The sequence below is a fragment of the Trichosurus vulpecula genome, chromosome 5 (assembly GCF_011100635.1).
Source record: "Trichosurus vulpecula isolate mTriVul1 chromosome 5, mTriVul1.pri, whole genome shotgun sequence".
NCBI lineage: Eukaryota > Metazoa > Chordata > Mammalia > Diprotodontia > Phalangeridae > Trichosurus > Trichosurus vulpecula.
This window is the reverse complement of record NC_050577.1, coordinates 159,520,874-159,547,450: the sequence shown is the minus strand read 5'-3', so window position 1 is coordinate 159,547,450 and position 26,577 is coordinate 159,520,874. Positions and strand designations below refer to the sequence as shown.

At 34.1% G+C, this 26,577-nt stretch overlaps 1 protein-coding gene across 1 annotated transcript in view; it reads left to right on the top strand.

Moving 5' to 3' along the window:
* The window catches only part of SEMA3E (semaphorin 3E), a 354,392-nt gene that overhangs the window by 310,745 nt on the left and 17,070 nt on the right, over window positions 1-26,577 (top strand). The window contains exons 9-16 of the mRNA XM_036760437.1: window positions 130-199; window positions 2,549-2,693; window positions 5,847-6,069; window positions 13,012-13,103; window positions 14,216-14,257; window positions 14,988-15,154; window positions 22,262-22,329; window positions 23,607-23,746. Of these exons, the coding sequence (XP_036616332.1) occupies window positions 130-199; window positions 2,549-2,693; window positions 5,847-6,069; window positions 13,012-13,103; window positions 14,216-14,257; window positions 14,988-15,154; window positions 22,262-22,329; window positions 23,607-23,746 (947 nt within the window). The remainder of the gene's footprint in view (window positions 1-129; window positions 200-2,548; window positions 2,694-5,846; window positions 6,070-13,011; window positions 13,104-14,215; window positions 14,258-14,987; window positions 15,155-22,261; window positions 22,330-23,606; window positions 23,747-26,577) is intronic.

Here is a 26,577-nt window from a genome sequence, read left to right as displayed (position 1 = left end):
TCTTTAAAATGTTTGTAAAATTTGTAAACTGTCATGTCAAATTAGCATAACATGGAATAATATAAAATTATTGACAATATAATGATTATTAGCACTTAGAAATATATTCATTCTGTTTTAATTTTGTAGAGGATATTTTTTTGCTACATACAAGAGACAATAAAAATCCAGTGATATTTGGACTCTTTAATACAACAAGGTGAGTATTTAATAAAATCAATGGAAACAAGAAATGTGTATAAGTTTTCATGTACCTTCTTATTGTCAAGGCTTCTACCTTGAGTGTTTTATCCCCTACATCCTACTAATCACTAAGTCTTGCTTGTTGTTTCTCCACAGTTAATATACACACACATATATACACATATACGTGTATATATGTACATATATAGTTTCCTTTCTGCTTCCAAAGTCACAGTCTCAATACAGAAGCTTATCTGCTGCTCTGCTTCCTATTCTTCCATGTCCTTCCCACTTAGTTCACAATTTCACAAATTTCACACAAATAATGACCCTTGAAGATAATTTTCAGTGTATCAGCTCTTAAGACCCTCAAGTGACTGATTCTGCTTTGCCTGTTATTTCAGATATTTCTAGCCTGAAATTAAAGCCCTCCATTCCCATTATTCCATCGTCATATCTAATCATTCCCCAAAATCATCTCTCTTATTTACTTTAGGTAATTCAGTAACTTTCTGGTTTCCAACATTTATTTGCTCCCTCTGAGTGGGTAGTTTCATCTTTTATTCCCTCTTCCGGGGATTGTTTGCACAAACTTATGGACCTTTCTACAAACTCATGGATATTTTAAAAAATCACCACTTCTAAGATGGCTGATCAAACTGACCACATCCCATTAGGAGCATACTTATATCTGTTTTTCCTCTTTCTCTTTTGTCTTCAGCAAGTGTATAAACAATTTATACCTTCTTACCCGGTAGTTCTTTCTTACTTCCCTTATAATAATTACCTAGATTTGTTGAGTTATGTTTCATCTGTATAGGAACATTTAGTCCCTTCAAAGTAGGGACTGTGCTATTTATTCCAAAAAAAAAAAGTACCATGCATTGCCCACGGGTACTGCCTTTAACTGATATGGACATAGAGAAGCCAGTTGAAGAAATGTTCCAGTTGGGACCTACAACAAATAATTTAATTTAATTTTCCTGGTTTTTCCTTCCATGTATAGATAAAATGTAATAAATAATAAGATCAGTAGAAGCAAGAGGGTGTGCCTAAGAAGATACTGGTAATGACATCTGGAAATTTGCTTTAGTCTCCTTAACAGAGGTGAAATTCTCTTGTTAAGTGTTTACTCCTTGTCCAAGTTAACCTTTTATTTTGGTATCTCTCTGATACGGTGTGAACTTATCTAGTCTTTGGTATCACTTAGTCACAGTCACCTTTTGATGAATTTCACTAATCCGGACCAGGACCAGATTTAGTGGTTCACATTTATTAAGCATCTATTTTACCTTAGCTTCCTTATCCATAAAAATAAGGAGTTTGACCAAATACATTTTAAGATTCTTTTCAGCAAACAGTCAAGAATAAAATTTGTAATATAAACAAAAATTTTATACATCATCTGCTATGCCCATGTTCTGTTGAATGAATAACCTCTTTTCTCTTTCTGGAACAATTTTAGTGCATTGCATTTAATAGTGTAATATTTGCATGTGGAATTATTTTCAGATGATTAGTTGCTAGCTGACTTTATGATTAATTTGAGGTCAGTCTAATATTTTCTTTTCCTTAACGAATGAGTTAATCAGTGAATATGACAAAAAAGTAGAGCTAACATTATCATTTCACTTTATCAGTACAACTTAAGCTTTTTGAAGCGGGGGGGGGGGACTTTTTGTGGTTTTGTCTTTATGTACCCAGTTTCTAGCACAGCACCAAGACCATAATAGGTGCTTAATAAATGTTTAGCACATTGATCAAAATGGAATATATGGCTTTTTAGCTGTTGAGTTTGAACTTCATACTCAAAGAAACCTATGCAAAATTTTAATATCAACCAATGAAAATGATTTCCAGTCACAGTTTCTTGGTAGCCTGGGTGTTTTTACCTCTGTCAAGAGATATTTTAACATTCTTAAAACCTTTTAAAGTAAAATTTAAAAACATATATTTGTTTATGTGCATGACATTCAGTAGTTTTGGTCATGAATGTTTTTATAAGAAGTGAAATAAATAGCAATAAAGAATCACATAAATTGAAGAAATGAAATCATCTGGCAAATTCATGCCAATTAGAATAACTTTTATTTAAAATAGCTACATTAAGAAAAAAAAGTTTGCTTAGGACATGAATAATTATTTTACTTTGAAATTTCACTTTGCTGGTTTATATCTGGTCCAAGAAACAGGAAACATGGGAACTCAAGGAATTTCAAGAGGTCCTTACAAATTGAATGAATTCTCATTTCCTTTGTTAATACCTTATATTTAGTTCTCCCAGAACCAAAAAAGTTTGATGCTATAGCCTCTTGAAGTCTTTTCCAAAAGAGTTATTTATCTAGCCTTTTCTTTTGTTTTCTAGTAATATATTCAGGGGGTATGCTATATGTGTCTATCATATGGCAAGTATCCGTGCTGCTTTTAATGGACCATATGCACATAAGGAAGGACCTGAATACCACTGGTCACTGTATGAAGGAAAAGTCCCCTACCCAAGACCTGGTTCTGTAAGTTTAAACATTTAACTTTGGAAAAGAAATATTTATTAGTTTTTAAGATGTATATATTTCCTAAAATAAATATTTCTTTCTATGATTATTCAAATAATTGTCCAAAAGAGCCTATCCTAAATGTCATCTGTGAAAAATAAAGAGCCAAAATCCTATCTTCTACATGAGACCTATTCTGATCATTTCAGTTTATCTACTCTACAATAATCACCTGAAATTTATTTTGTATTTATTCTCTGTGCACTTACATGTCTCATCCAAAGCAAAGACTGGCATCAAAGTACTAGAGTCCAAATCCTACCTTTGACACAATATGTGTGACCTTTTGGTAGAGTTACCTAATCTCCCTTGGCCTCAGCTTTTTCATCCGTGAAATTAGAATGTTTGGTTAGCAGACCATTGTAGTCCCTTCTTTTATAGGTCTGTAATTTTGTGTAGATGCTATCTTCCTAGTAGCACACAAGCTGCTTGTGGGTAGGAACTGTTGTTGTTTTGTTTTGGTTTGTCTCCCCATTACCTGATATAAAGTAGGCACTTATTAAATACAGATAATTAATACATACATATGTATTACATTTTTATTATAGGCCAGGAAATGTGTTTGGTACTGGGGATATATTAAAAATACAATACAGTCCTTACTCTTAAAGAATTCATCCCAGAATGAAATTGGTCCACAATGATTTATTAAGCACCTGCTATATGTGCTGGATGGTAAAGATGTATTACAAAAGAAAATAGTTACAGAAGAAAAGATGAAAAATTTCCTATGCTCAGTAGTTAAACACATATCCTGGAAAGCGGAGGTGGGGGGAGATAGAGATTTTCTTTTCAGAATTGTGGTTATGTGAAAATAAGTTAGAGTAAAATAGAGTGATTTTAGCTTAATGGATATATTTCATAGTTCTCATCATCTGATAATTGGCTACTAGATGATGATTTTTACTGTTATCCATAGAATCTGATAATGACCATAGAGAGGAATGCTTTTCTAAGGTGAAGCAATTAACCATTCTGATGAAATCCCTGATTGTATTTTGAATTTACCATTAAAGTTTTGGCTATCTAGATTGTCTCAAATTAATCTGTATTTGAGAAGTGTCAAGAAAGACTGAAATAGCTAACTTTTAAAAATTTCATATACCCAACAACTTACATATTGTGACTTGGTCAAGCAAAATTTAAATAAGCTTTCTCTGAGTCTCCTCAAGAAAATTATGATCCCATGTCATCGTCTTACAAGATTTATAGGTGGAAAGGATCTTAGCCCTCATTTACCAATGAGGAAACTGAAGCATAGAGAGGTAGAGACTTGCCTAATAAGGTTGTTCATGTTGAATGGCAGAACTGTGATTCAAAACCAGTTCTGCACATTATAAATCTAGTGTTCTAATCCCTACAGAAGCGCGAAAGCATTTCTACAAGGACAGGAAGCTCCACTATTTGTTTTTTAATTGGTGCTACTGAGGACTTTTTTGGCCTGTCCATTCAAACTTTTATGGTTTTAATTGGAACAAGTCTACAAATGCTTATGTTTTGTATTATGTGTCTTGAGGGCAAGTAGGTTGGAAAAATGCAGGATCATTGTATGTGTTATGTGGTCCATGGAAAGCAAACATTTAACTTGTCATACAGTTCAAACTCCACTCTTTTATGAGGGCCTGGTGAAATTCCATCACTCTCTTGATTACACAATTACTTGGAAGTCCAAGTAGAAACCATTTTTTCAGAGCCAAAACCAAAAGTGGAAACAAACATTACCTCTCCTTAACAAGTGTAAGACTTTACTATTTCAATCACTGTCTCCTACTAGCTTAAAATTATTATTTCCAGTAAGACATAAAGTATATTTTGTTTCACTCTATTGATTGAAATTACAGTTTAAACTAAGGGAACCTACTCCTGTGGGTTTGCTAGAAATGCTTCCTAAAACCACATGGTCTTAAAGGAGATTTAGAGGAAGTGACTGGTTCCTGAAATGCTTCCAACATGGACATAAATGGTTTCAATTATAAATCATAAAAATATGCTAAAGTAAAAAAAATTCATGCTAAATTGAGGACCATTACCTGATTTCTTAACAAATCATTGAAAAAAAATATCCTATTCACGAAATAGAGCTACTTACAAGCTGGTTGTAAACAGCAGACTCCTGTCTTTTCAATTAGAAAATTTCATCAATCAAAGTTCACCAAGCTGCTGGTCCTAGAGGGAAATGGGCACTTAATGACAAGGTAGAAATTAGAATGAAACTTAATGCTGTTGAAAATTCCATCCAACAATTCATGGGTGCTGCTGTGTATTTCATCTTTAAATATGCTTAATTTTCCTACTGCATCTTAGAGTTAGTGAATTAAGACCAAGATTAGTACCAAATGTTTCTGGTTTTCTCGTTTTATTTGGCCCATTCAAAAAAAAAAGAAACAAACAAATGCCTTTTTTGCAAATTGCAGCAATTAAATAGAGTCTCTCTTATTAGACAATTAACCATGTTGGATTTTAAATAATGTTGTCCCTTGCAGCTCTAAAATTCTATTCTGTATAATATAATGGGGGTCATTACAATGATGGTGGTTAGATTACAAAAGAGGTATCTGTGAGCATGAATTCAAATTTACATGTTTTCTAGTACAACCATTTTCATAGTGATGTAATTCTTAGCTGTTTGGGAGGGGAGTTTCTGACAATTTCAAAAGTTTTTTGGGGGAAGTCAGAATTAAGGTAGGGTTATATGCATTTGCAAGTAAATTTATAATATAAAAAAGTTTTTCAATTTAGACTAATGTGAGAAAGTTTTATTTTGTATAGTATCTTCCATTAAAAAACATACTCAATTATGAAAATACTGCATTTAAATTTTCTGAAACTTATTCTACTTTATGTATGTCTCTAGTTGTGGGCTTAGCATCTTCTAAACAATAAAGGTTATCATCACTAATTATAAAGGTTTATCTCACTTTTGCTGGAGGATCATTATTTATTTGAAAATCTCTCTAAAATGCATGCTATAGTGATTGAGCATATACCATACCCAGAATTAGTCCTGTAGAGGATTAATGGAAATGTACAAGAATGTCCTCCATGGCAAAATAAAACAGAAAACAAACAAACAATCAGAAAACCCTAACTCTAAACTTTATATTTCCTTAGTGTGCCAGCAAGGTGAATGGGGGAAAATATGGCACCACCAAGGATTATCCTGATGATGCAATCCGGTTTGCAAGAAGTCACCCACTAATGCATCAGCCTGTGAAACCTGTGCATAAGAGGCCAATCCTAGTAAAAACAGATGGAAAATATAACCTGAAACAGATAGCAGTTGATCGAGTTGAAGCTGAAGATGGACAATATGATGTCTTATTTATTGGCACAGGTAAAAAAAATACGCTCAATATAGGCGTTTAAAGGGTCATTTTAAAGATAATTTAATAACTAAAATGATAAGAAAGGGGACGTTCCTTGACAATCTTTTTTGTAAATCATTTCATCTGTTCCTTACCACTGCGAAATAACAATAAGTAACATTTATATTGTGTTTAATATGTGCCAGGCACTTGTTAAGCACTTGATTATTTCATTTGAATCTCACAACAACGATGGGAGAAAGGTGATGTTATTATCCTCATTTTATGGTTGTGGAAACTGGGGCTGATAGAGGTTAAATGACTTACCCAGAGTCACACAGCTAGGACATGTCTGAGTTCTGGTTTGAAGTCAGGTCTTCCTGACTCCAAGTGTAACAGTCTATCCTCTGCACCATGCTACCTGTCTCAATGAATGGAAAATTGGAGGAGGGTAAAGTTCACTGAAGTAGGCCAGAGGATTGGGAGGCAGAGAGGAAGGGGGACATCTATGAGACCTAGATGAACAATGTCAGTGCCGAATAACATTTCAGCCAGAAATTGGAATGTGGCATCTTCTGCCAGATCCTGCAAGATGGCTGAGGCTTTTGGGTGGTTACTGAGTTTTTAGAAGCTTTAACAAATCCCGTTAAGGGAAAGAGATTGGCTTGAACCTAAGACCACCAAGAACCTTGCCAGAGGAGGGTGAGCCTCTAGAACCAATCTTGTCATGCGCTGCCCAGGAATTTTTCCAAATCAGTGTTCATGATTTCAAAGGAGAGTAGGATTGCAGAACCAGGCCCGAAATGGGAGATAACATATACTTTTGATTTGTGTTCGTCTCACCTAATGAAGTCCTGCCATGGAGTAATTTGTTAATGAATGTTTACTGAATTAAATTGAACGATCTCAGAAAATAAGAAGATTGAGGTGAGGTTATGCTTTGAAAGCACTCAAGGAAACATATAACAACGGCTTTCCAGAAGGGACAATAGTGTCTGCATGATAAACTTTTAAATTTAATCTTCACTTTTAACATTTTCCTTCCTAAGTCTAGAAATCAGCAAACAATAAATCAAGCCCTTATTTGTAGCATTACTAATTTATGAGGCATAAATGCTCATACTGCAAATGAGCTGGCTCTACATAGCCCCTAGACATTTCCCTGGCCCATGCATGCATGTGGCCTGCTCCTGCTCCCTTATCACAGTGTGATTTGAAGACACTTGGACTATGTTATTAGTTTGTAGAACTGAATTAAAACTCTTAGAGGCATATTTATAAATTTTGACTTTTCCCTTGTCTCCAGCAAGAGTGGCATGCATTTTAAATTCCTGTTATAAATGTGTTTGATATGGTACGAAATCACTTTGTTTCTTCCAGAATTCACATGTATACTTTTGAATGGATAACAGTGAAGAAAGGTCTTCATATCTTTATCTAGTATAAACCAAGCTAAGAATTTCTCTACTTAATGCTAATAGGCTAGGTTTTTAAAAATGTATCACACTATGGTTTTTTGAAAAATAGAGACATGTTCAAATTGAGAATGACATAGACTGAGGAATTCATCGTGTCCAGTGAACATGATAATGGATACACCTACTTTTGTATCTCAGTAAAGTGTTACATGTTACTTATCTCTCCATTTCTATACTAAAATAAGTACCACAGCAGATGATCCTTATAATTCAGTATCTTCCCTGCTATATCTTTAATCTTTAATCGTTCAGAGACTTGAAAGAATGAAGACATTCATTGTATGTAACCAAAGTATAGTTTGGCATTTCAAATGAAGGCCATACCATTCCAGTAATATTTATTTTAAGGAAGAAATTGTGAAAATACTCCATCTGATTTCCTGAAATGGGCATCTGGCAACAGTTCTATTGGTATCTGTCTCATTTATTCACTGTGTGCAGTAAATGTTGATATGTTTAGTATTGTGTATGGAGTGCCAAAAGAAAGATATTAGATATCTATAACACTCAAAAATATAGTTGGCCAGTAGCATCCTTTTAGGATACTAACAAGGTAAGAATATTAACTTATATAAACAAGTGAAATATTTGACCCATTAATTAACAGTGAAAAAGTGTAGAATAGACATTATGTTAAGAAATAAAAGAATGTGGATGCATTAGCAACAGAATAGTCCAGGAATAATTTCATCAATAAATCTGGTACCTTAAATTTATCTGTGCACATGTCCTTTTCTTCCTGTTAGGTTATAAATATGTTAAAAACAGGGATTCCATTCTTTGTGCCCCCAAAACCTAGCACAGTATAATGTGTAGAAAAATTTAATAAGTTAATATTAAATTTAATGAAATATCTTATTTTACTTCAGTAGTTAAAGAGTTGCATTCATCCTTCTAAATTTCTTAACATGGAGAATTTCTTCAAGTTATCTATTCTGCCAGGAAGAAGAGTTGACACAAAATAGGTTTTAACATGAGTTATAAAAGAAATGCCTATTACCTTTTTATAAGGTACAGCTTATTAACTAGGGCTATATTAGGACTGAATTCTAGTTCCTGTTTATTCTTCACATTTAACCATTAAAGTTTGGACTTAGTATCTGGAAAATTCATCAAATAATTTGCATTGAAATGTGATTGACTTTCTTATTGATTCATGTTGTGGAGAATATTATTTGATTTATGCTTATATTTTAAATGAACTTTTATTTATTTGGCTTTGGCACATATGAAAATGTTAATGATAAATGTTTGTTATATAATGTCTGCATTCATTTTCTTACTGGTAAAATATTTCAAATATAAGCATCTTACGCAAAGCAGTTTGCCAACAACAGTTCAATGAAATATTATTCTTATCTAATCCAGAAATAAAGGAAAGTTACGGTATGAGTACATCAAAATTCAACATGAATTTCAGAGGAATATTAAGAAGAATGTTCAAAGAACAAAGATAAAATTGGGAAGAAGCATTTTGAAAGTGTATCTGTAAGGGAGGATTTATTATAAGAACCTAGACTTCAGAGAGAGATATTTAACTGTTTTAGAAATACTCCTATTTTTTAACGTTTTGAGAGTATATATTCAGCTTATATTTTTTTCTATTTCCTCTTTGTGTTTATGAAAGGAAATTACCTTTTAAAACTCTTTACATGGAACCTTTCCTCTAACCTGTGTAGCAATTTTGAAGGATTTTGATGGAAAAACCTTCAGATGATACCAGAGGAGAAGCATATAGGAAAAACTGTATAAGTAATGTATTTTAGCTTTCACGCAGTGACTGTGAGTCATGGAACACAATGGTGTCCAAAGAATTAAGATTAGACATTAACCAAAGAGCAATGAAGAGGAACATGGTGGATATGAAAAGGCTGCAACAAAAAAAAAGAAATTATAAAAGAGAAGCAGAACAAAGTATCATCTAAGAAAGGCATATGCAAAAAGGAGATGGGTTAGTCATGTAGTGTGAAGAAAGGACCATCTATGAATAGTTTGTGTCCTCCGTTGATGTCCTTGGGATGTAAAAATAACCCAATGAATTCTTCCTGAGTGAGCTCCCTGTGGTGAACTCTCAGGGGAAGTCACAAACAAGAATCACGTTATGATTCAGTCAGAATCTGGTGTTATTTGTGTCTTTGGAAGGAGTATGCCCATTGGTAACTTCCCAGATCTTCACCAATTCAATAGATCATTTGAGTATCAGAGTTTAATGGAAAGAGTACTGGATTTTAAGGGACAGGGGTTCTAATACCAACTGTGATATTTCTTCATAACTAAGTGGTTTGAAGTGATTGATTTCAATTAACAGTGAACTTACCAACTCCATTTTTTAAAAAGCTGCGTATAGGCAATATAAGCATGAATAAGTAACAGTGGGTGAATGTGAGTGTGATGTGATTGAGCAAAAATAGTGTCAAAAGTGATAATGCTAGAGAGGGAAGCTAAGGGAGGGAAAGTGTGTGTGTGTGTGTGTTCAAACTATACTGGAGGAAAGTGAATCATCTTCATTTCAGGAGCTAAATAAAATACGACAAACAAGAAAAAGCAGAGCTGTTCAATTTTTATTTTGCTTCTTCAGCTAAGGAAAAGGACAGAACAAAAATGTCTAACGGGGAGTTCATAACTAAAATAAGTAAGAAGATAGCACTGAGATCACTGAGATACTCTTCAGTAATTTAAATTACCAGACCTAGATGATTTACCATCTTTATGAATGGGACTAGCAGATGCAATTGCTAAGGCAGGATCAGTGCTATATGAAAGGTCATGGAAAATCAGAGAGGCACCTCAGGGTTAAGGGAAGGCAAATGGAGAGAGAGGGGGAGAGAAAGAGAGAGAGAGAGAGAAAGGAGGGAGGGAGGGAGAGAGGCAGGGAGGGGAGGGAGAGAAAAGGAATAGAGAGAAACTCTAGGCAAATGAACTTAGCTTCAATTACTGGGGAAATCCTAGAATGGATTGTTAAAAAATGGTTAGTGATCATCTAGCAAAGGAAGAGGTGATTTTAAAGAATACATGTGGCTTCATCAAGGATTGATCATGCCAGACTAACATTTTTTTTTCTTTTGATAGAATTACTAAACTTATAGATCAGGGAAATGTTTAGATATAGTTCGCCTAGATTTTTGGAAAGCATTTCATAAAGCCTCTCAAACTAATCTTGTGGAAAAGATGGAGAGGTGTGAACTGGATGAAAATACAATTAAATAGATTAAGACCTAGTTAAATGATACAGCTTCAAAGGGTAGTTGCTGTTGCTACAAATAGTAGGAGTTCTCTCATGGTATACACCAGCAACCTGTTCTTGGCCCTCTTATTAACATTTTTATTAATAACTTAGATAAAAGTATAGGAAGCATCCTTGCCAAACTTACAGAAGACATAAAACCAAGGATAGAATTCCAAAATATCTTGACCTGCTGAATCTTAATATGATTAAATTCAATAGTGATATATTTAAAGTCATACATTTGCCTTCTACGAATCAATTTCATTTGTACAGGATAATCATCACCATCAGAGCTAACATTTATATAGTACTTGCTTTGTTCTAGACACTGTGCTGAACACATTATAGTTATTATTTCATTTGATCCTCACAACCTTGTTATTATTATCCTCATTTTACAGATGAGAAAACTAAGGTAAATAGCATTTAAGTGACTCACCAAGAGTCACACGGCTAGTAAGTGTCTGGTGCTGGATTTGAACTCAGGTCCTTCTGACTCTAGGCCTAGCACTCTCTCCACTGCCCCACCAGTGGAAATTGCACTGCCTGCAATTTCAGTATGAATAAGTAGTGCAAAGCTAATTCAGTCTTGGGTTGTATTAAGGGAGATACAACTTCTAGGAACAAGGAGGCTGTAGACCCTCTTTATGCTGCACTATGGAAGCTACTATTTAAGAATTATATTGGTAAACTAGAAAGCATCCAGAGGAAGACAAGTAGGATAATGAAAGGCCTTGAATCCACATCATCTATGAAATTATTGAAGGAAGTGGAGGCATGGAATTTGTCTTTGAGTGTTTGAAAAGTTGTTCTATGGGAGAGAGGTTAGATTTGTGAAGCCAATTTGTCTTGATGTCAGGAAAATTTTCCTAACAATTAAAGCCATCTACCATCCCCTCATTGGAGACCTTCAAGCAGAGGCTGGATCTCACTTTGGGGATGTTCTGTAGTTCATATTACTTTTGCTTTTGGATTAAAGGAGAAAGCCACTGATCATTTCTTGTGATTCTGTGATTAACTTACTCAAATTTAGTTTACTGATCTGTAAAATGTAGATCATAATAGAACAACTACTTCATAAGGATATTACAAACAATACTGTCATCAACATTACTATCATCTAAAATAACAACATTTTTGTTAACAGTATCATTATTATTACTTCAGTACATCTGTGATGCCATAGAGCAGCCCACCTCCTTCTATCACTGCTCTAGTCTCACATAGTGGAAAACAAATAGGCAGTAATATATTATGTTTTTAAAATCAGGGTTTTTTTAATTTAATGAGTATTTATTTCTGCCCCCCCCCCATGCTCCCCACCAATGAAAAAGACAAAAAGGAAAAAAAAAGAAAATCCATTTAACAAAACAAATGAAACAAATTTCCACATTGTCTGTGTCCAAAAATGTGTGCTATGTTCTACATATTGAGTACATCAATATGGACTTTACTGTCAGTAGTTGGATAGCATTCTTCATCTGAGCTATTGTGTCATGGTGGATCATCATGTTGATCAGAATTCTCAAGTGTTTGATAGTTCCTCCTTTTTTACGGTGTTGTTATTGTGTAAATTATTTGGCTGGTTCTGCTCATCTCGCCCCCTGCCCCCCGCAGCATATTTCCAATGATGGACCTATATGAATAAAGTGGAACAAGGCAGATTAGCAAGGAAATATATTATTGTCATCATCATTGTCATCAACATTTTTGGTTATTTATTAGCCTATATCAGAAGCCCGTGTCAATTTTATATTATATTCAAGAGATAATGTGTAGATATATGTTGTATTAGTGACCTAGTAAGATATATGAATAATCTACAAACAGAAAGTCTGGGGAAAAATTAGGCTACTTTGGAATCTGCCTTTCATTATTATTTATTGATAACCGATTTGGACACAGCCAGATAATAATTGAATTCTTTCAGTTAACAATTCAATAATTCATGACAGATTAATTTATTTGACTATTTATGTATCTCCTAGTAAATAGCATTAATATATGTGTGTGCACGTGTGCCAATAGAATAATACAACTGAGCTGTGTGTGTGTGTGTGTGTGTGTGTGTGTGTCATTTTTTTTTTCCTTTTGACAGTATTAGACATAAGATGAATCAGGGGAAAATGTGCTACAAAAGGGGGTGGGGTGGAAAGGCATTTTTTGCACTTAAGATTTTTTTTCTAATAATATTCATTTTGCTTTTATTATCTGAAAAAATTGTCTCATAACTTCTAGATTCTTCTTGCTCTCCCTTCCTTTTCTAGATAGTGGTATTGTGCTAAAAGTAATCACAATTTACAACCAGGAAACAGAATCAATGGAAGAAGTAATTCTAGAAGAACTACAAGTATTCAAAGTACGTATGGGTGGCAGCAACTATTTTAAATCAACAAATAATTAAATAGACTGATGTATTCCTAGAAACCTAGTCATAGAATTTTCTAGTTCCTTTCTATTTATTATAGTATTCAATTTCCTTCCGAATTCTATTCTAAAAATGTCTATTTTCCCTATCTTAGAAAAGATATCTTATAAGGAAATGAGCTAGTATATATAAATGTAAATAGCTAGGCATTAATATCTATGTTTATTCCTTTCTAAAAAAACATTGTCTCAAAATGCCTTTTCCTTTAAAATATTTGCAGACAAAAATTTGAATCCTAGTGAGGCAACACCTTTTCCAACTTCTTTCTGTAGGCAGATTATATTATTTGTGGAGGGTGGGGAGATATAGACTGGCAGATTTTTGGTCAACCATTTGGAAATGTTTCCTATATTATTTATTCATCTATGAAAATATGAATGTGGTACAGTGTATTGAAAATGGTTGCTTGAATGAGGCACAGACCCCAGTTCCTCCACTTCTACCCCAACAAAAACTTTCAAATGGCATCTAAGTGAATAATAAGTAAATAATAATCAAGAAATCAAATGAGTTCAGACAATGACTTCTTCCCCGGAATTGCACAAAAGATAAGCCAGAAGCCCACTGGCAACAAGGGGCCAACCAGCACCTTGCCCAAACAAGAAGGTAACCCATCAGTCCGCCAGACGCTGGCCATATGTGGAGTATTTCATAGTCTATAGATAGAGACAGCAAGAATGAAGGGCTAAAGCCAAATAGAAGATAGCATGGTACCGGGGAAAGAGCCCTCCCTCTGGAGTCAGAAGGCCTAGGTTCAAATTTTGTCCATAGTGCTACTTGTATGATCTTGGGCAACTCATTTAACCTATCTTCACCTCGGTTTATTTAACTGTGAGTTGAGAGGATTGGATTACATTCCCTCCAAGTTCCCTTCCCGCTCTAGATTTATAACCAGTCAGGCTGGTTAAATTATCTATTGCTTTGTTTAACAATGCTTACGTTTATATAGTGCCTTGGGAGAAAAATAATCACTATTGTTTCCTTTAAACTTATTTATTTAAAAGGTATATTTTTTAAAATTGTGATCATCTTTTCCCTTTCAGGTTCCAGTTCCTATTCTTTCCATGGAAATTTCTTCAAAAAGAGTAAGTATTTTTCACTGTGGTTTAATTCCCATGAAATGATATATGACATGATTGACATCAAATATACATGCGTGTGATGATATAACCCTTTTTCAATGGAACAAGTTAGAGTTTTATTTTATTTCTAAAAAGATATATAATTTAATTTTTAATAGATTTCTTTGTCTGGCATATCCAGCAGAGGAATCTCTTCACTGGAAGTTCTCTAGATTAATGAAATTACAGGTCAGTACAAGAAAAAGAATAAAGGACAATGATAGTCAGCTTGCTGTCTACAATGATTGCATTGCTTTGTTCCCTCGAGATCTTTAAAAGGACATTTGTAATTTTCTTAGATCATAGCAGAATCCTGTCTAGACATAGGATGATAAAAGGATCATTTATTGCATTTTCATCTACTTTTATGATTCTTAATAGTTTTGATTCCCCTATCTTTAAGTCTACAGAACCATTTTATAACTTTGTGAAGTGAAATGTTGCCATCCTTTATGTTTTGCTGAAGTAAGCACTAATGTCTCTTCCTACTCTGTTTAGAATTAGGAGGTCAATATCCATTTCAAATTAAAAGGCTTAGGAGGGGAGAGGGAGTGCGGTATCATTAGTGGTTGGAAACTGTTCCAGCGGAAATCCATTCTCAGTTAGGGATATTTAGACTTGGGTCTTTATATTGTAGGTTAGTGGAAAATTGTTCATTGTTGTCATTGTAAGTCCTTCCCTTTGATTTCTACAGCAACAGTTGTACATTGGATCTGAATCTGCAGTGGCCCAAATCCGATTCCATCAGTGCGACATGTATGGTACAGCTTGTGCTGATTGCTGCCTCGCAAGAGACCCATACTGTGCATGGGATGGTATATCCTGTTCCCGCTATTACCCAACAGGAACACATGCAAAAAGGTAAAAATAGTGGCTTCTCCATGACATATTTTGACATATGCCATAATTATTTGATATGCAGAACTTTCCTTCTCTAGAGGCTTGTTTTCTGAAGTGAAATGATATCAAAATCGATCAATTTAAGGGAAGATCAGTGAAAGCATCTAGAGCTATGCAGACAAAAAAAAAACTTCAGTGATTTTCATTAATTCACCTTTTAATGTGTTAACTTATGTCCATTTAAATATTGTCATTGAGAGGTTGAGACCCTAGATATGCTAAAACATATATATACACACATATATGTATATATATACAAATATACATACACGTAAACAAATATACATATGTACGCATGCATATATAGGTATGTATATGTATATATGGGTATCTGTGTATATGTACGTGTGTGTGTGTGTGCGCGCGCGCGCGCGCGTGCGTATAGTTACTGCAACCCTGGATTTGGAGTTAGTGGATTTGAATTCCATCTGTATCACTAACTGCTTGTGTGATTTGGTCACGTAGAGCTGGACACTAATGAACGATGACAGTAATAATGACAGCAACGGTGACATTACCTAGTTTATACACCACTAGCCTCTTGAAGCCTCTTCTTTCAGGTTTCCTCACTAACGCTAAATAGTTGTGTGATCATGGGAGTAACACATCCTCTCAGTGCCTCCGGCAACTTTCTAGGACTTAACTACTAAGTCATGAAAGAATTAGGATATACGTATACAATGAGAGAACTTCATGTTGATGAAATCAGAACTTCTTCTCTAAAGTGATAAAAATGTGAAAAGATAAATTACTTAAGATACGACCCTACCATAAGGACCAGAAAGAATGACTATCCGTTGCTACCTCCAGAGTTGCGTTCACATATTAAAATCACAAAATGAGTTTGCAAGGTTTGCATTATTGGAAGAATATGTTTCTCCTATTCTAAACAGCATGTGGAAAGCAATAGTGATCATTAATTTTATATACATAAAGTTATATATGTCTATAGATAGAGCTAGATAATTATATATGTATGTATATACATTAATTATGCATAAGTTCATGAACTCTCAGTACCCATCACTGCGTTAAAAAAAAGATATCATTCATCTCCATTCCATCCCCACCCCCAACCTTTCCTCTTGCTATTTATTCTGATTTTCTGTATCAGTAGAAGCTGGAGAGCCTCAAACTAAGTCAGTTCTAATTGCATCCAGAAGAAATTAATTCTTTAATTTATGAGATGACATTGGGGAGGCAAAGAAATGTAAAAGCCTTTTAGATAAGACATGAAGTGAAGGTTATTCACAAGCAGGATAATAAATGATTTTTTAGGGGGGGAAAATCCTTAAAGATTCTAGGAGGACAGTTTGTACTTGGAGGGAAAAATCAAGATAAATTCTGTTGAGAAGTCAGGAAAACAATTTATGGATGATGTCTCTCAAAGGTAATGGTACAGGCCTGGTGATAGCAGCACAATTTGCCTGCCAGTTTAATTATATGTGTTATCTGTGAAAATAATAAAGTCATATCAACGTAATGGCTAGATATAGTTATAAGTTCATAGGATACATATTAAGCCAACCACTTCCTAAATTACTCAATACCTGAAAGAGGCATTTTGTCAATAAGTAAATAAAACAGGCTAGATAAGAAATTATGAGGATTCTGTATATAAGCAGACATGTATGAGTGTATTTGGAGAAAATTGGTGTCAGGGAACTTAGTATCATATTGGAATCTCCAGCACTTAATAGGTATGCAGCCATGAGCAAGCCATTGTCACACATCCACTAAGTGCCAGAGGTTCAGATAATGAGACTAGGTGTTCCTGATTCCAGGCCACACTACCTTTCTCAATGCTGAGCGAGCAATATGCTGAATGAGTAAAGAAATCTGACATTGATTATTTAAACCTTCACAGGATAGCCTTATGTGGAAAGGTGCTGCGAAACAATTTAATCAAATGTGCTGTGTTTGCGAAAGTTTTCAAAATTTGCCCTTTACCTGGAAATCAATAGCACTAAATGGCCTATACAGAAATTTCAGCTGAAACAGATGTATCCACTTTTTCCACCCTGCCTTAGATCAACTGCTGCTTGTCTTAGAAATCCATGCCCGGAAGGCATGAAAAGTGTTTAGATAAACATGAAATGGGGAAATGGCAAGCTACTACACATGAGGGATTCAGAGGTTTAAGAGAAAAAGAAAAATAAATTCTAAAATAAATCCTGTATTTGCCCCACGTCCTCTGTGCCAGCTGCTTCTAATCTGTTTCATTTGAAAGTGAATATTTTAACTCCTAGGCAGATGCATGACCTATGTAATTAATGAAACGTGTGACTTAATTCAGTACACATGAAAGAGAGAGAAATCCCTTCCCTACCCCCACCCAAACTCCAATGACTACAGTTCTGCATAGGTCATTGCCATTTTGGTAACTGAAGAAGAATCCTTAGGTTCCTTTAACAGGAATACATGTGAACTCTGGGGTTTCTCAAGGAGCCAAGGTATTTCTTTACTTAATTCCTATGAAATTATGTGAATTAAAAAATATAGAAAATGATTTGTTTTCTAGATAAAATGAACAAAAGCAAGATAAAGTAAAGGTATAAAGTGAGAAACGATGGGCCTGGGTTCACTTTTCTTGTTTCTCCTTTTTACTAAATAGTTATTAATGTCTTTCACTTTTCCATTGCCTACATTTCTTCTGTGGTCCTCTTGTCATTCCCTCCTGGAGAGCCATCCCATATAACAGTGATGTTTTGTTTTAAAGAAAAAATAAGCAAAACCAATAAATGCATTAAAACATCTGACAGTATGTGTAATATTAAATAATGTTGGACCCCCTAACTCTGCAAATTCAGATAGACTTGAAGATCATAGATTAAGAGCCAGAAGGAACTTCAAAGGCCATCTGTTCCCTCTCCCTTATTTTATGGGTGAAGAATCTGATGCTAAAAATGGTAAAATGACTAAATGACTTGCCATGCTCATGTAGGTAGTAATCATTAGAAGTGGGAAACTAAACACAGGTCCTCTAGTTCTAAGACCAGGCAGTGCTTTATTCACTCTGCAACACTACCTCCCTTCCCCCAAGTGGTCTCAATTATCACTGCTTGATTGTAGGATAGTAATATGTAGTGTATACTTATACCCACTCCCACACACATACAGTGTAACTTGCAGTATATTCATTTAGTATGCCTGTGAGAATTGGCGATAGTATTTATCTGCTTTGATGGAATAGTTAGGGTGAAGAATTGGTTAGTTCAAGGAAGTAGTTTTTGGGATATGGTCCATCATAGAAAAAAGTACAGAAAAAGACTAAGAGAAAGGAACAAAGAGGTCAGTGAAGATTTGCTTAGAGAAAGTTAAGTGGGTAGGATGAGGAATATGATGGGATGTGAGAAATGAAGGGATGTGGGTGAAAATCTTGCTCGTTAACTTTACCAATTTTAATTTCATGAAGTAGTAATGGAAATCTGTCAAATGGCTTCAGATTTTGTGAACTACCCCTAGAGGGAACTTTATGGATAAGTCCCAACATATGAAGGGAAAATTATTTGCCATTATAACTGATCATTTTTACTAAAGACCTGGCCAGAAGCAGAAATTGATAACTGGCTATTAAAATAAGTGATTTTCTGTTCTCAGAGTGAAAATGACCCAACAGGGAAAAATTAATATGCAACAAAAATCACTACATTCTTTCAAAATATAGAAAACTCCCCCTTTTCTTGCTTTTATATTTCATCTATCCTTAGGCCCTCTTTGATAATGTTTCTAAATGGGAACATGTTTAAAATACCAATACCAAGGCATTATTTAAAATTGTAGTAATGAATTATTGTTTATGAAATTACATAATGCATTACAACTCTGTGAGAGATATCTTTATTGTATTCTCTTCAATGTATTAAAACAAAATATGTATGCTTATTATTCATTTTTGGTCCTCATTATGCATCTTTAGAGTTATCAATTCCTTGACCATAATTTGTTTCCCCCCTCCAATTCTTGCCTCATACTATTTTTTTTTGTTTTTCAGGAATCTATAATTTCATTGCTATGGGCCCTCTCTCCCACAATACATATTTTCATTTTTGCAAATCCTCTATAACTTAACTGCTGATCTCTTCCAGTCGCTATGGCTGATATAGTCATCACCCTACGTGTCACGTGGCAATTTTATCAGACATATAGTCCATCAAATGGCCTGTACTCAAAACCTTTTCCACTTGGTAGAACCTGCCAGAACTTAGATTTGAATAACATAGCCTTTGAGAATTGAGTCATTTCCATGTCTCAGTGAAGCTTAAAAGTAACACATTACTGGAAGTTCTCATCTCTTGTCTTAACAAATTTTAGACACCACCATCCCCTGTAATGTCAATTTCTTTGACTTCTTCAATTTCTCTCAGTATTTCTTTCAGGAGGACTTTGTCTTGATACATTAAACAACAAATAGTGAAGGGGAAAAATGCTGATTTAGAACTCCTCATAGTGCTTTATATTTATTTGATTATATCTTAGTACTAGAACACTTTTATAGTATATGTGGTCACAAAATAATATGAAAGGGGTAGAATTTGTCTTTTTCTTTAAGTTCTAAGTCTTCGGGCCACTATAATATTACTTTTCTATTCTTCCTTGTACCAAGATTCCAACTGAGTTTATTATAAACTAAGTCTTTTAGTGAAGTTTCCCTAGATAACAGTTGAGAAGTGAGGCCACCCAGCAATCATATGTAAACATAAATACCTTAGCTTCACATAGTATGGAATAGTATTGACTGAAATAAGATTTGAACCTATACTTGAAGAATAGTTTATTAGATTTGCTGTAATTCTTATGATTTCCCAACTATGGTATATATTTTTCATTTAACTCAACAACATATTTTGTCTACCTACTATATGCAAAGAAAACCCTGCATGGAATGCATAAATAAACATGAATGCAGCCCTTGCTCTCAAGGTACTTACATTTAAAAGGAGACATAAAATTTATACCCTGATATTTCAAAATGAACCCAGTTTTCAGAAACATTATCATAGCTGCTCACTACTATTTTTAATTTTAGAATTTTAAATTTATAGTATCCTTCAACTTAACCTGTTTTTTTAATGACTATCTTCCTGCATTTTTCTTTGTTGAAAGATTTTCACTTACTTTATAGGAGCAAACTTTAATTCTTTGTAGACTACAGTATGGTGACTCCTTAGCTTACAATATCTTGAGAAAAATAGTCTGAACCTCCAATTCTCTAATGGATTTGTGACCCAATTTGAGCACTCCCTTTAATGATACAGATTGCAACTCACCCATACCTGCCAATCTCATGTGACCTTTGTTCATGCTTTCACTGAAGGAATCACCAAAAAAAATATTGTTATTATAATTATGGTCCTTTCAACAAGATCTTAGATTCATTAAAAACAATTCATTCATTTTTCATCATTTCCAAAAGGCAACTCAGAGCTCTGTCTTCCTCCCATTCAGTTCTAGGCCTCACTCAGAATTCTTCTGTTGTCTCTCTAAAATCTGTTTGGATGGCCAACATTCAATTATAAGATATTAAATACTTCACAAATCTGAACATCATATGTAAATGTGAGGTTAATTGTAATTATTGTTTGAGAAATAGGTAATCTTCATCCATTTGATACTTTAAAGTTAGGCTATACTCTTAGAGAATTAAGGTTAAGTGTCACTAGAAGGGCAGTGGAAAGGTGGTAAAACACAGTATTAATAAAAATTGTGTAGTCAACATTAAAGGATAGAATCAGAGAGGGATAGGATCTAAAGAGGAGATGGACTTGTCATTTAGAAAGAGCAGGAAATAACCAATATACAGTAGTCTGCATGCTATATTGGTATTCATACTTTGTCAGCATATAGAAGATCCCCAGAACATTGTAGAGGATTTGTAAATGACATGGACCAGACATAGTAAGGACATTGCTACCTGCACTGATGGAGGGAGAGCCTATATAAATGAGATCACAGATCCATTAAATTATTAAAGTTGTATAGGAAATCTGTTGCCCTTCTGCATTTTTATTCTAGTCTATATCATTGTCTGTGAAAATATTTAATATGATAGTTTTGATATAAATGATGATGATTTGCCAAAAGGTGTCATATTTCAAAAAGGTATGACATCTTGGTCCAGGCCTTTGAGTCCACCACTGCCAATGTATAAAATCCTTCCACAAATACAGAATAGCAGTAAATTTGTAACTTTTCTTAGAGAGCTGAGTATGGCACTAAGAGGTTAAGAGTCTTACTCAGAGCCATATAGCTAATTTATCAGCAGTAGGTCTTAATCCCATCTTACTGACTCCAAGGATGGCCCCCTAACCACTACATACTGCCTATCATGTCAGAAGTGTTTTTATGAAAGAAAATGTTGGTTAATACTTTTTTAAAAAAATTACCATCTAATACAATTTTTATATTTTTTCAGTGAATACTCTATAATATGCCTGTGATAAAACCTGAAAATAAGAATTCTAAACAAAGGTATATAATTAGTTTTCAACTACTGAATATGATAAAATAATAAGTTAATATTAATACTGTTCTTCCTTAACAACTTTATTTATGCTGATTTATCTTGATGGAGAACAAAATGTTCAGATAAAAATACATTTTTTATGAAATGTACTTACTTATATTTAGGAACTTTACGAATGTTTTGATTTCAAATAAATATGATTCTTCCACTCCCACCATCCCAACCCACAAATGTCTATTATCACTCTGTATGTTAATTTCAAACCAAAAGGCCTTTCAATAGCTGTTTGCATAATACTGTTTTGACAAAGTGTGAGGCAGTCCTTTTTACAACTTATGCTTTGGGATTCAGATTTAACCCTATGGGGCTGTTTTAAAATATGTTTTTCTATGGTTTTTAGTCTCTGAAGAATATAATTATTCCCTTTAGTAACATTTGACAGAAAGAAAGAAAACAACATAACTCAGATTTTCTCCTTGTTTAGTATGACTGATCAATTTTTCAGGAGCAAAATTCTCCATGAACTTGTAATGCAGGTGGTTGTTTTTGAAACTGGAAAATTGAAAACTGTATATCTTCTAAGCACTGTGTTTTTCCCCCAGACGTTTCCGAAGACAAGATGTTCGGCATGGAAATGCAGCTCAGCAGTGTTTTGGACAGCAGTTTGTTGGTAATCCAAACATAATAAATTGCTACCAGTTGCTTTGAGCATACTTTACAGATAACTGAAGTGAAAAGCATTAAACATCTAATATGGAGAACCATAGTTATCTTTGCAGTTGACCTTCACAAGAGTAATGTTTACTGAAACATTATATTTCTTTGAGTGGTGAAGAGGGACTTTAAAGAGAAATTATTTTTAAATGAATAAAAGATTCTTTTTACTTGAAAGCATTAACAACTCACAACAGGGTTCTCTAGATATTTCAGACCAATATATCACCCTGCCCTTAGTGTAAATGTCTTGTTGGATACCTCCAGAACTATTTATGTCTGACATTTATATATCACCTTAAAATTTGCAAAGCATTTTACATGCATTGTGTCGTCTGTTTCTTATAACCACATAGGTATTATTAACCCCATTTTTATAGATGAGGAAACCGAGGCTGATAGAGGTTGTGACTTGTCTAGAGTCAGACAAGAAATGTCAGAAGCAGTATTTTAAGCCACACCTCCCTGACTCTAAACAAAGTATTCTTCCCACTATACCACATTTTCAGTATACCTAGAAACTTCCTTATTCCACTTTATTTTCTACCTGTCAAGAACTGCCTTGTTCCCTCATCCCTCATTCCTCTCCTATGACCAAGTATGCCTACTTTCTTTCATTTATGAAATGTGGCCTACCAGTACTCTGACACCAATTCCAGCACTAGGAATGTAGTACATAAAGTATCCTTGCTTCACAAAGTCCTAGGCTTGGTATTAAGCCATGTTTTTGCTGCTTATTCTCCATATCACTTACTCCAACTTCTTCCATAGCATATTACCTCTGGTTGTGTAAAAGCCTAGTTCCTTAAGTTTCTTCCTCACCTGGGTTTCTTATATTATTTATTTGAACTGCCTGGACTTGCTTCATTATCTATAGAGACATGTGATATGTTTGCTTACCCCCACCTTAGCTAACTTCCTGACTGTGACAACTGACCCTGTGGAAGCTATCCATCTCCACCATTATCTAGCTAAACTCCCATTCCTGACTGTCTCTAAATGTCTCTATGCCTTTTTTTCTCGTGTCTTGGCAAAACACCCATTTTAAGTAACTTTTTTAATGGACCTAGACCTAAATGAGTAAACCCTGAGAAGTTGTCCAACTTTGATCTTGAAATAACATTATTTGCCCTTAAGGGACGAGAGCTTCTTAGTTTGTGACAGAGACAAATCAGGGAGAGAAAAAAAAAGAAAAAGAGAAGCTAAATACTAACTCCAAAATTTCCTTTACAGGAGAAGTGTTAGATAAGACTGAGGAACGTTTAGCGTATGGTATAGAAAATAACAGTACTTTGCTGGAATGCACTCCACGATCATTGCAAGCAAAAGTCATCTGGTTTGTACAGAAAGCACGTGAAACAAGAAAGGAAGAGGTAATTTCTCATTTCTCATTTGATTCTATATGTTTATAAAATGCTTTAAAAATTGGGTACAATAAGACATTTGCTGATCTGAATTGATGTCTTCTTAAGATTTTTATTATTTTTTAAATCAACATTTTCAATAGTTATCAATCCTCACATTCAAGTTCATTAAACTTGGCTGCTGGAAATCAAAAGTTGATCTAGAACAGGTGTGGGCCTATCTGATTCAGTCAAAGGGCCACACCAGAGGACCTAGAGGGCCACATGTGGCCTGGAAGCCACAGGTTCCCCACCTCTGATCCAGAAGAATGATCCATCTAGCTGAATGAATTGAATGTTAGTGTGTCACAATGCTTTTCCAATATTGTAATGCTAATTCTCAAGTCCAACTCTGATATCTCATAATGATGTGGCCATTACCCTATATTCTCAAAGGCTGTTCTAAAAAAGAACAAGTTTTGCAGGTATTGCCAAGTGAGAAAGCCTGAATCGAGGCAGGTCTGGTAATGGGTCATAAATCTCTGAAATTCAAAGACATATCTAGTTAAATATGAAAAAAATGAAACATAAGGTTGATCAATATAGGGATTTTTTCAGCCACAGCAATCTACAAACCAACCAGTCAATCAGCCAGCATTTGTTAAGCACTTAAATAAGCACTAGTGATACAAAAAGAAACATGAAACAGTCTTGGGCTTCAAGGAGCTTACATTCTAACAGACTGTATATATTACAGCAAACATAGGTGGCAGTGATTCTTGGTTAGAGAAAAAATCATGCTGATAAAATCATTGTGACTAGGTAAATGAAAGTTCTATAAAAGAATGGTATTTTTCTTAGTATCACTCATATGTTCAATTAGATCATTTTAAATGGTTACCTTCTTGTAAACAAAATGAATAATTTGTCAATGTGGTAAATTACTTGCCTAAGAAAAAGATTAATACCATCATCATTATCAAAAGGAGTTTATTAAATGCCTGATTGGATGGCTTTGGAATAAGTACCATTACTAGTGAACCACAAAGACACAGTTCCTGCTCTCTAGCATTCTACAGGTTAATGTAGGGGATATTAAAGATATAGAATATAATAATAATAGTTGGCACTTATTTAATACTTCAACGTTTGTAGGGCACTTTACCTCATTTATGTCATGTGATACTTCCAACAGTCCCATGAGGAGTGTGTTTTTGACTGATAAGGAAATGGATATTAAGAGAGATTAAATAACTTGACATTGGAAGAAAATTCCTGAGGTGGCATTCATATCCGACTTGCTGCTGATGCCAAGTCAAGGACTATTTCCGCTATACAATACTGCTTCTGTAGACATAGAGAAAGTGGAAAGAAAAGATACATTAATTTAGTGGATAAAAATACGTTGTTGAAGTATAGATATAGGCCATGGACAAGTGCCTTTTAAAGGTATAAAACAGAGATGGACAAGTAATTAGGGACATACAGGATTTCTTTGTCCGTCAGAGAGCAAAACCAATGCATTTCCAATTTTTTGTTTCTCTGTTGTCTGCAGACATGAGACATTCTTAGATTTTCTCACTCCTATAAGTTTTTACTTGCTCCTTCTACTCTTACACCAATTCCGTCTTCCTGACTCCATTCCCTACATTACCTAATATCATCAATACATCGGTTATATCTAAGCATGCGTGTCTCACTTTGCGTCATCTCTCAGACGAGATGTTTGAGATATGTTTCAACATTGGTCTTTTGAAGCTGCTACTAGTTACTGTTTTCATTAGTTCCAAGGTCTTTTCAATTTTTTTTTTGCATATTGTTGTTGTTGTCATCATTTAAATTCTTCTCCTTATTTAACTTTGCATCAGTTCATCCAAGTTTTTCATGCTTCTCTGAATTGGTCATATTCTTCATTTCTATGGTACAAGAATGCTCTATTACACACATTCTTTCTAATTCGTTCAGCCTTTAGCCTACTTAGTGAGCATGTATCTTGTCTCTAGTTCCTTGCTGTTTCAAAAGGTTCTGCTAGCACTATTCTTGCACGTGTGGGTCCTTTGCATCTAAACTTGACATCCTTTGCATATATGCCAAATAATAATATTGCAAGATCATAGAGTATTTACAGATAAGCATCATAGAATAGTTCTGAATCATTTTTCAGAATGGCTGAATGTACATATCCACCAACAATACATTAATGTGCCTGTTCTAGAACTCTTCAAACAATTGTTAATTTTCTGATCCCTTTGCCCATCTGGTGAGTATGAAAAGGACCTCAGAATATTTTAAATTTTTGTTTCTCTAATTATTACTGATTTGGAGGATTTTTCATAAAATAGTGTATCATAAGTAAATAATTAGAGAAATCAGAAAAAGTAGGAATGTTGATGTAAAATACTAAATAAAGTGTTACTAAGAGGCTATAGAACCATCTTCAAACTAGACCATATTACTATGCAAAACAATTAAAATCACATGATTATATTAATAGATACATAATTTTTTTTAAAAATACAACACCCATTTATGTTAAAACATTAAAACCATAGTAATAAGTAGGTCTTTTCTTAATAATATAAACCAAGAATAATTATTATCTATAAAATAGAACCATTAACAGACTTTCCAATGAGATTAGAATAAAGTAAGGATGTCCATTTTCACCATTACTCTTTAACGTAATTTTAGGATTCCTAGCAATAGTAATGAAAATAAAAATAAATTAAGAGAATAAACAAGGGAAAAAAGGCCATCAGCACAATATCAGGAGATATGATAGAGAACATTAGAGATTCAATTACAAGTTAATTGAAGTAATTAATTACTTCAATAAAGTATCAGGATATAAAATAAATCCA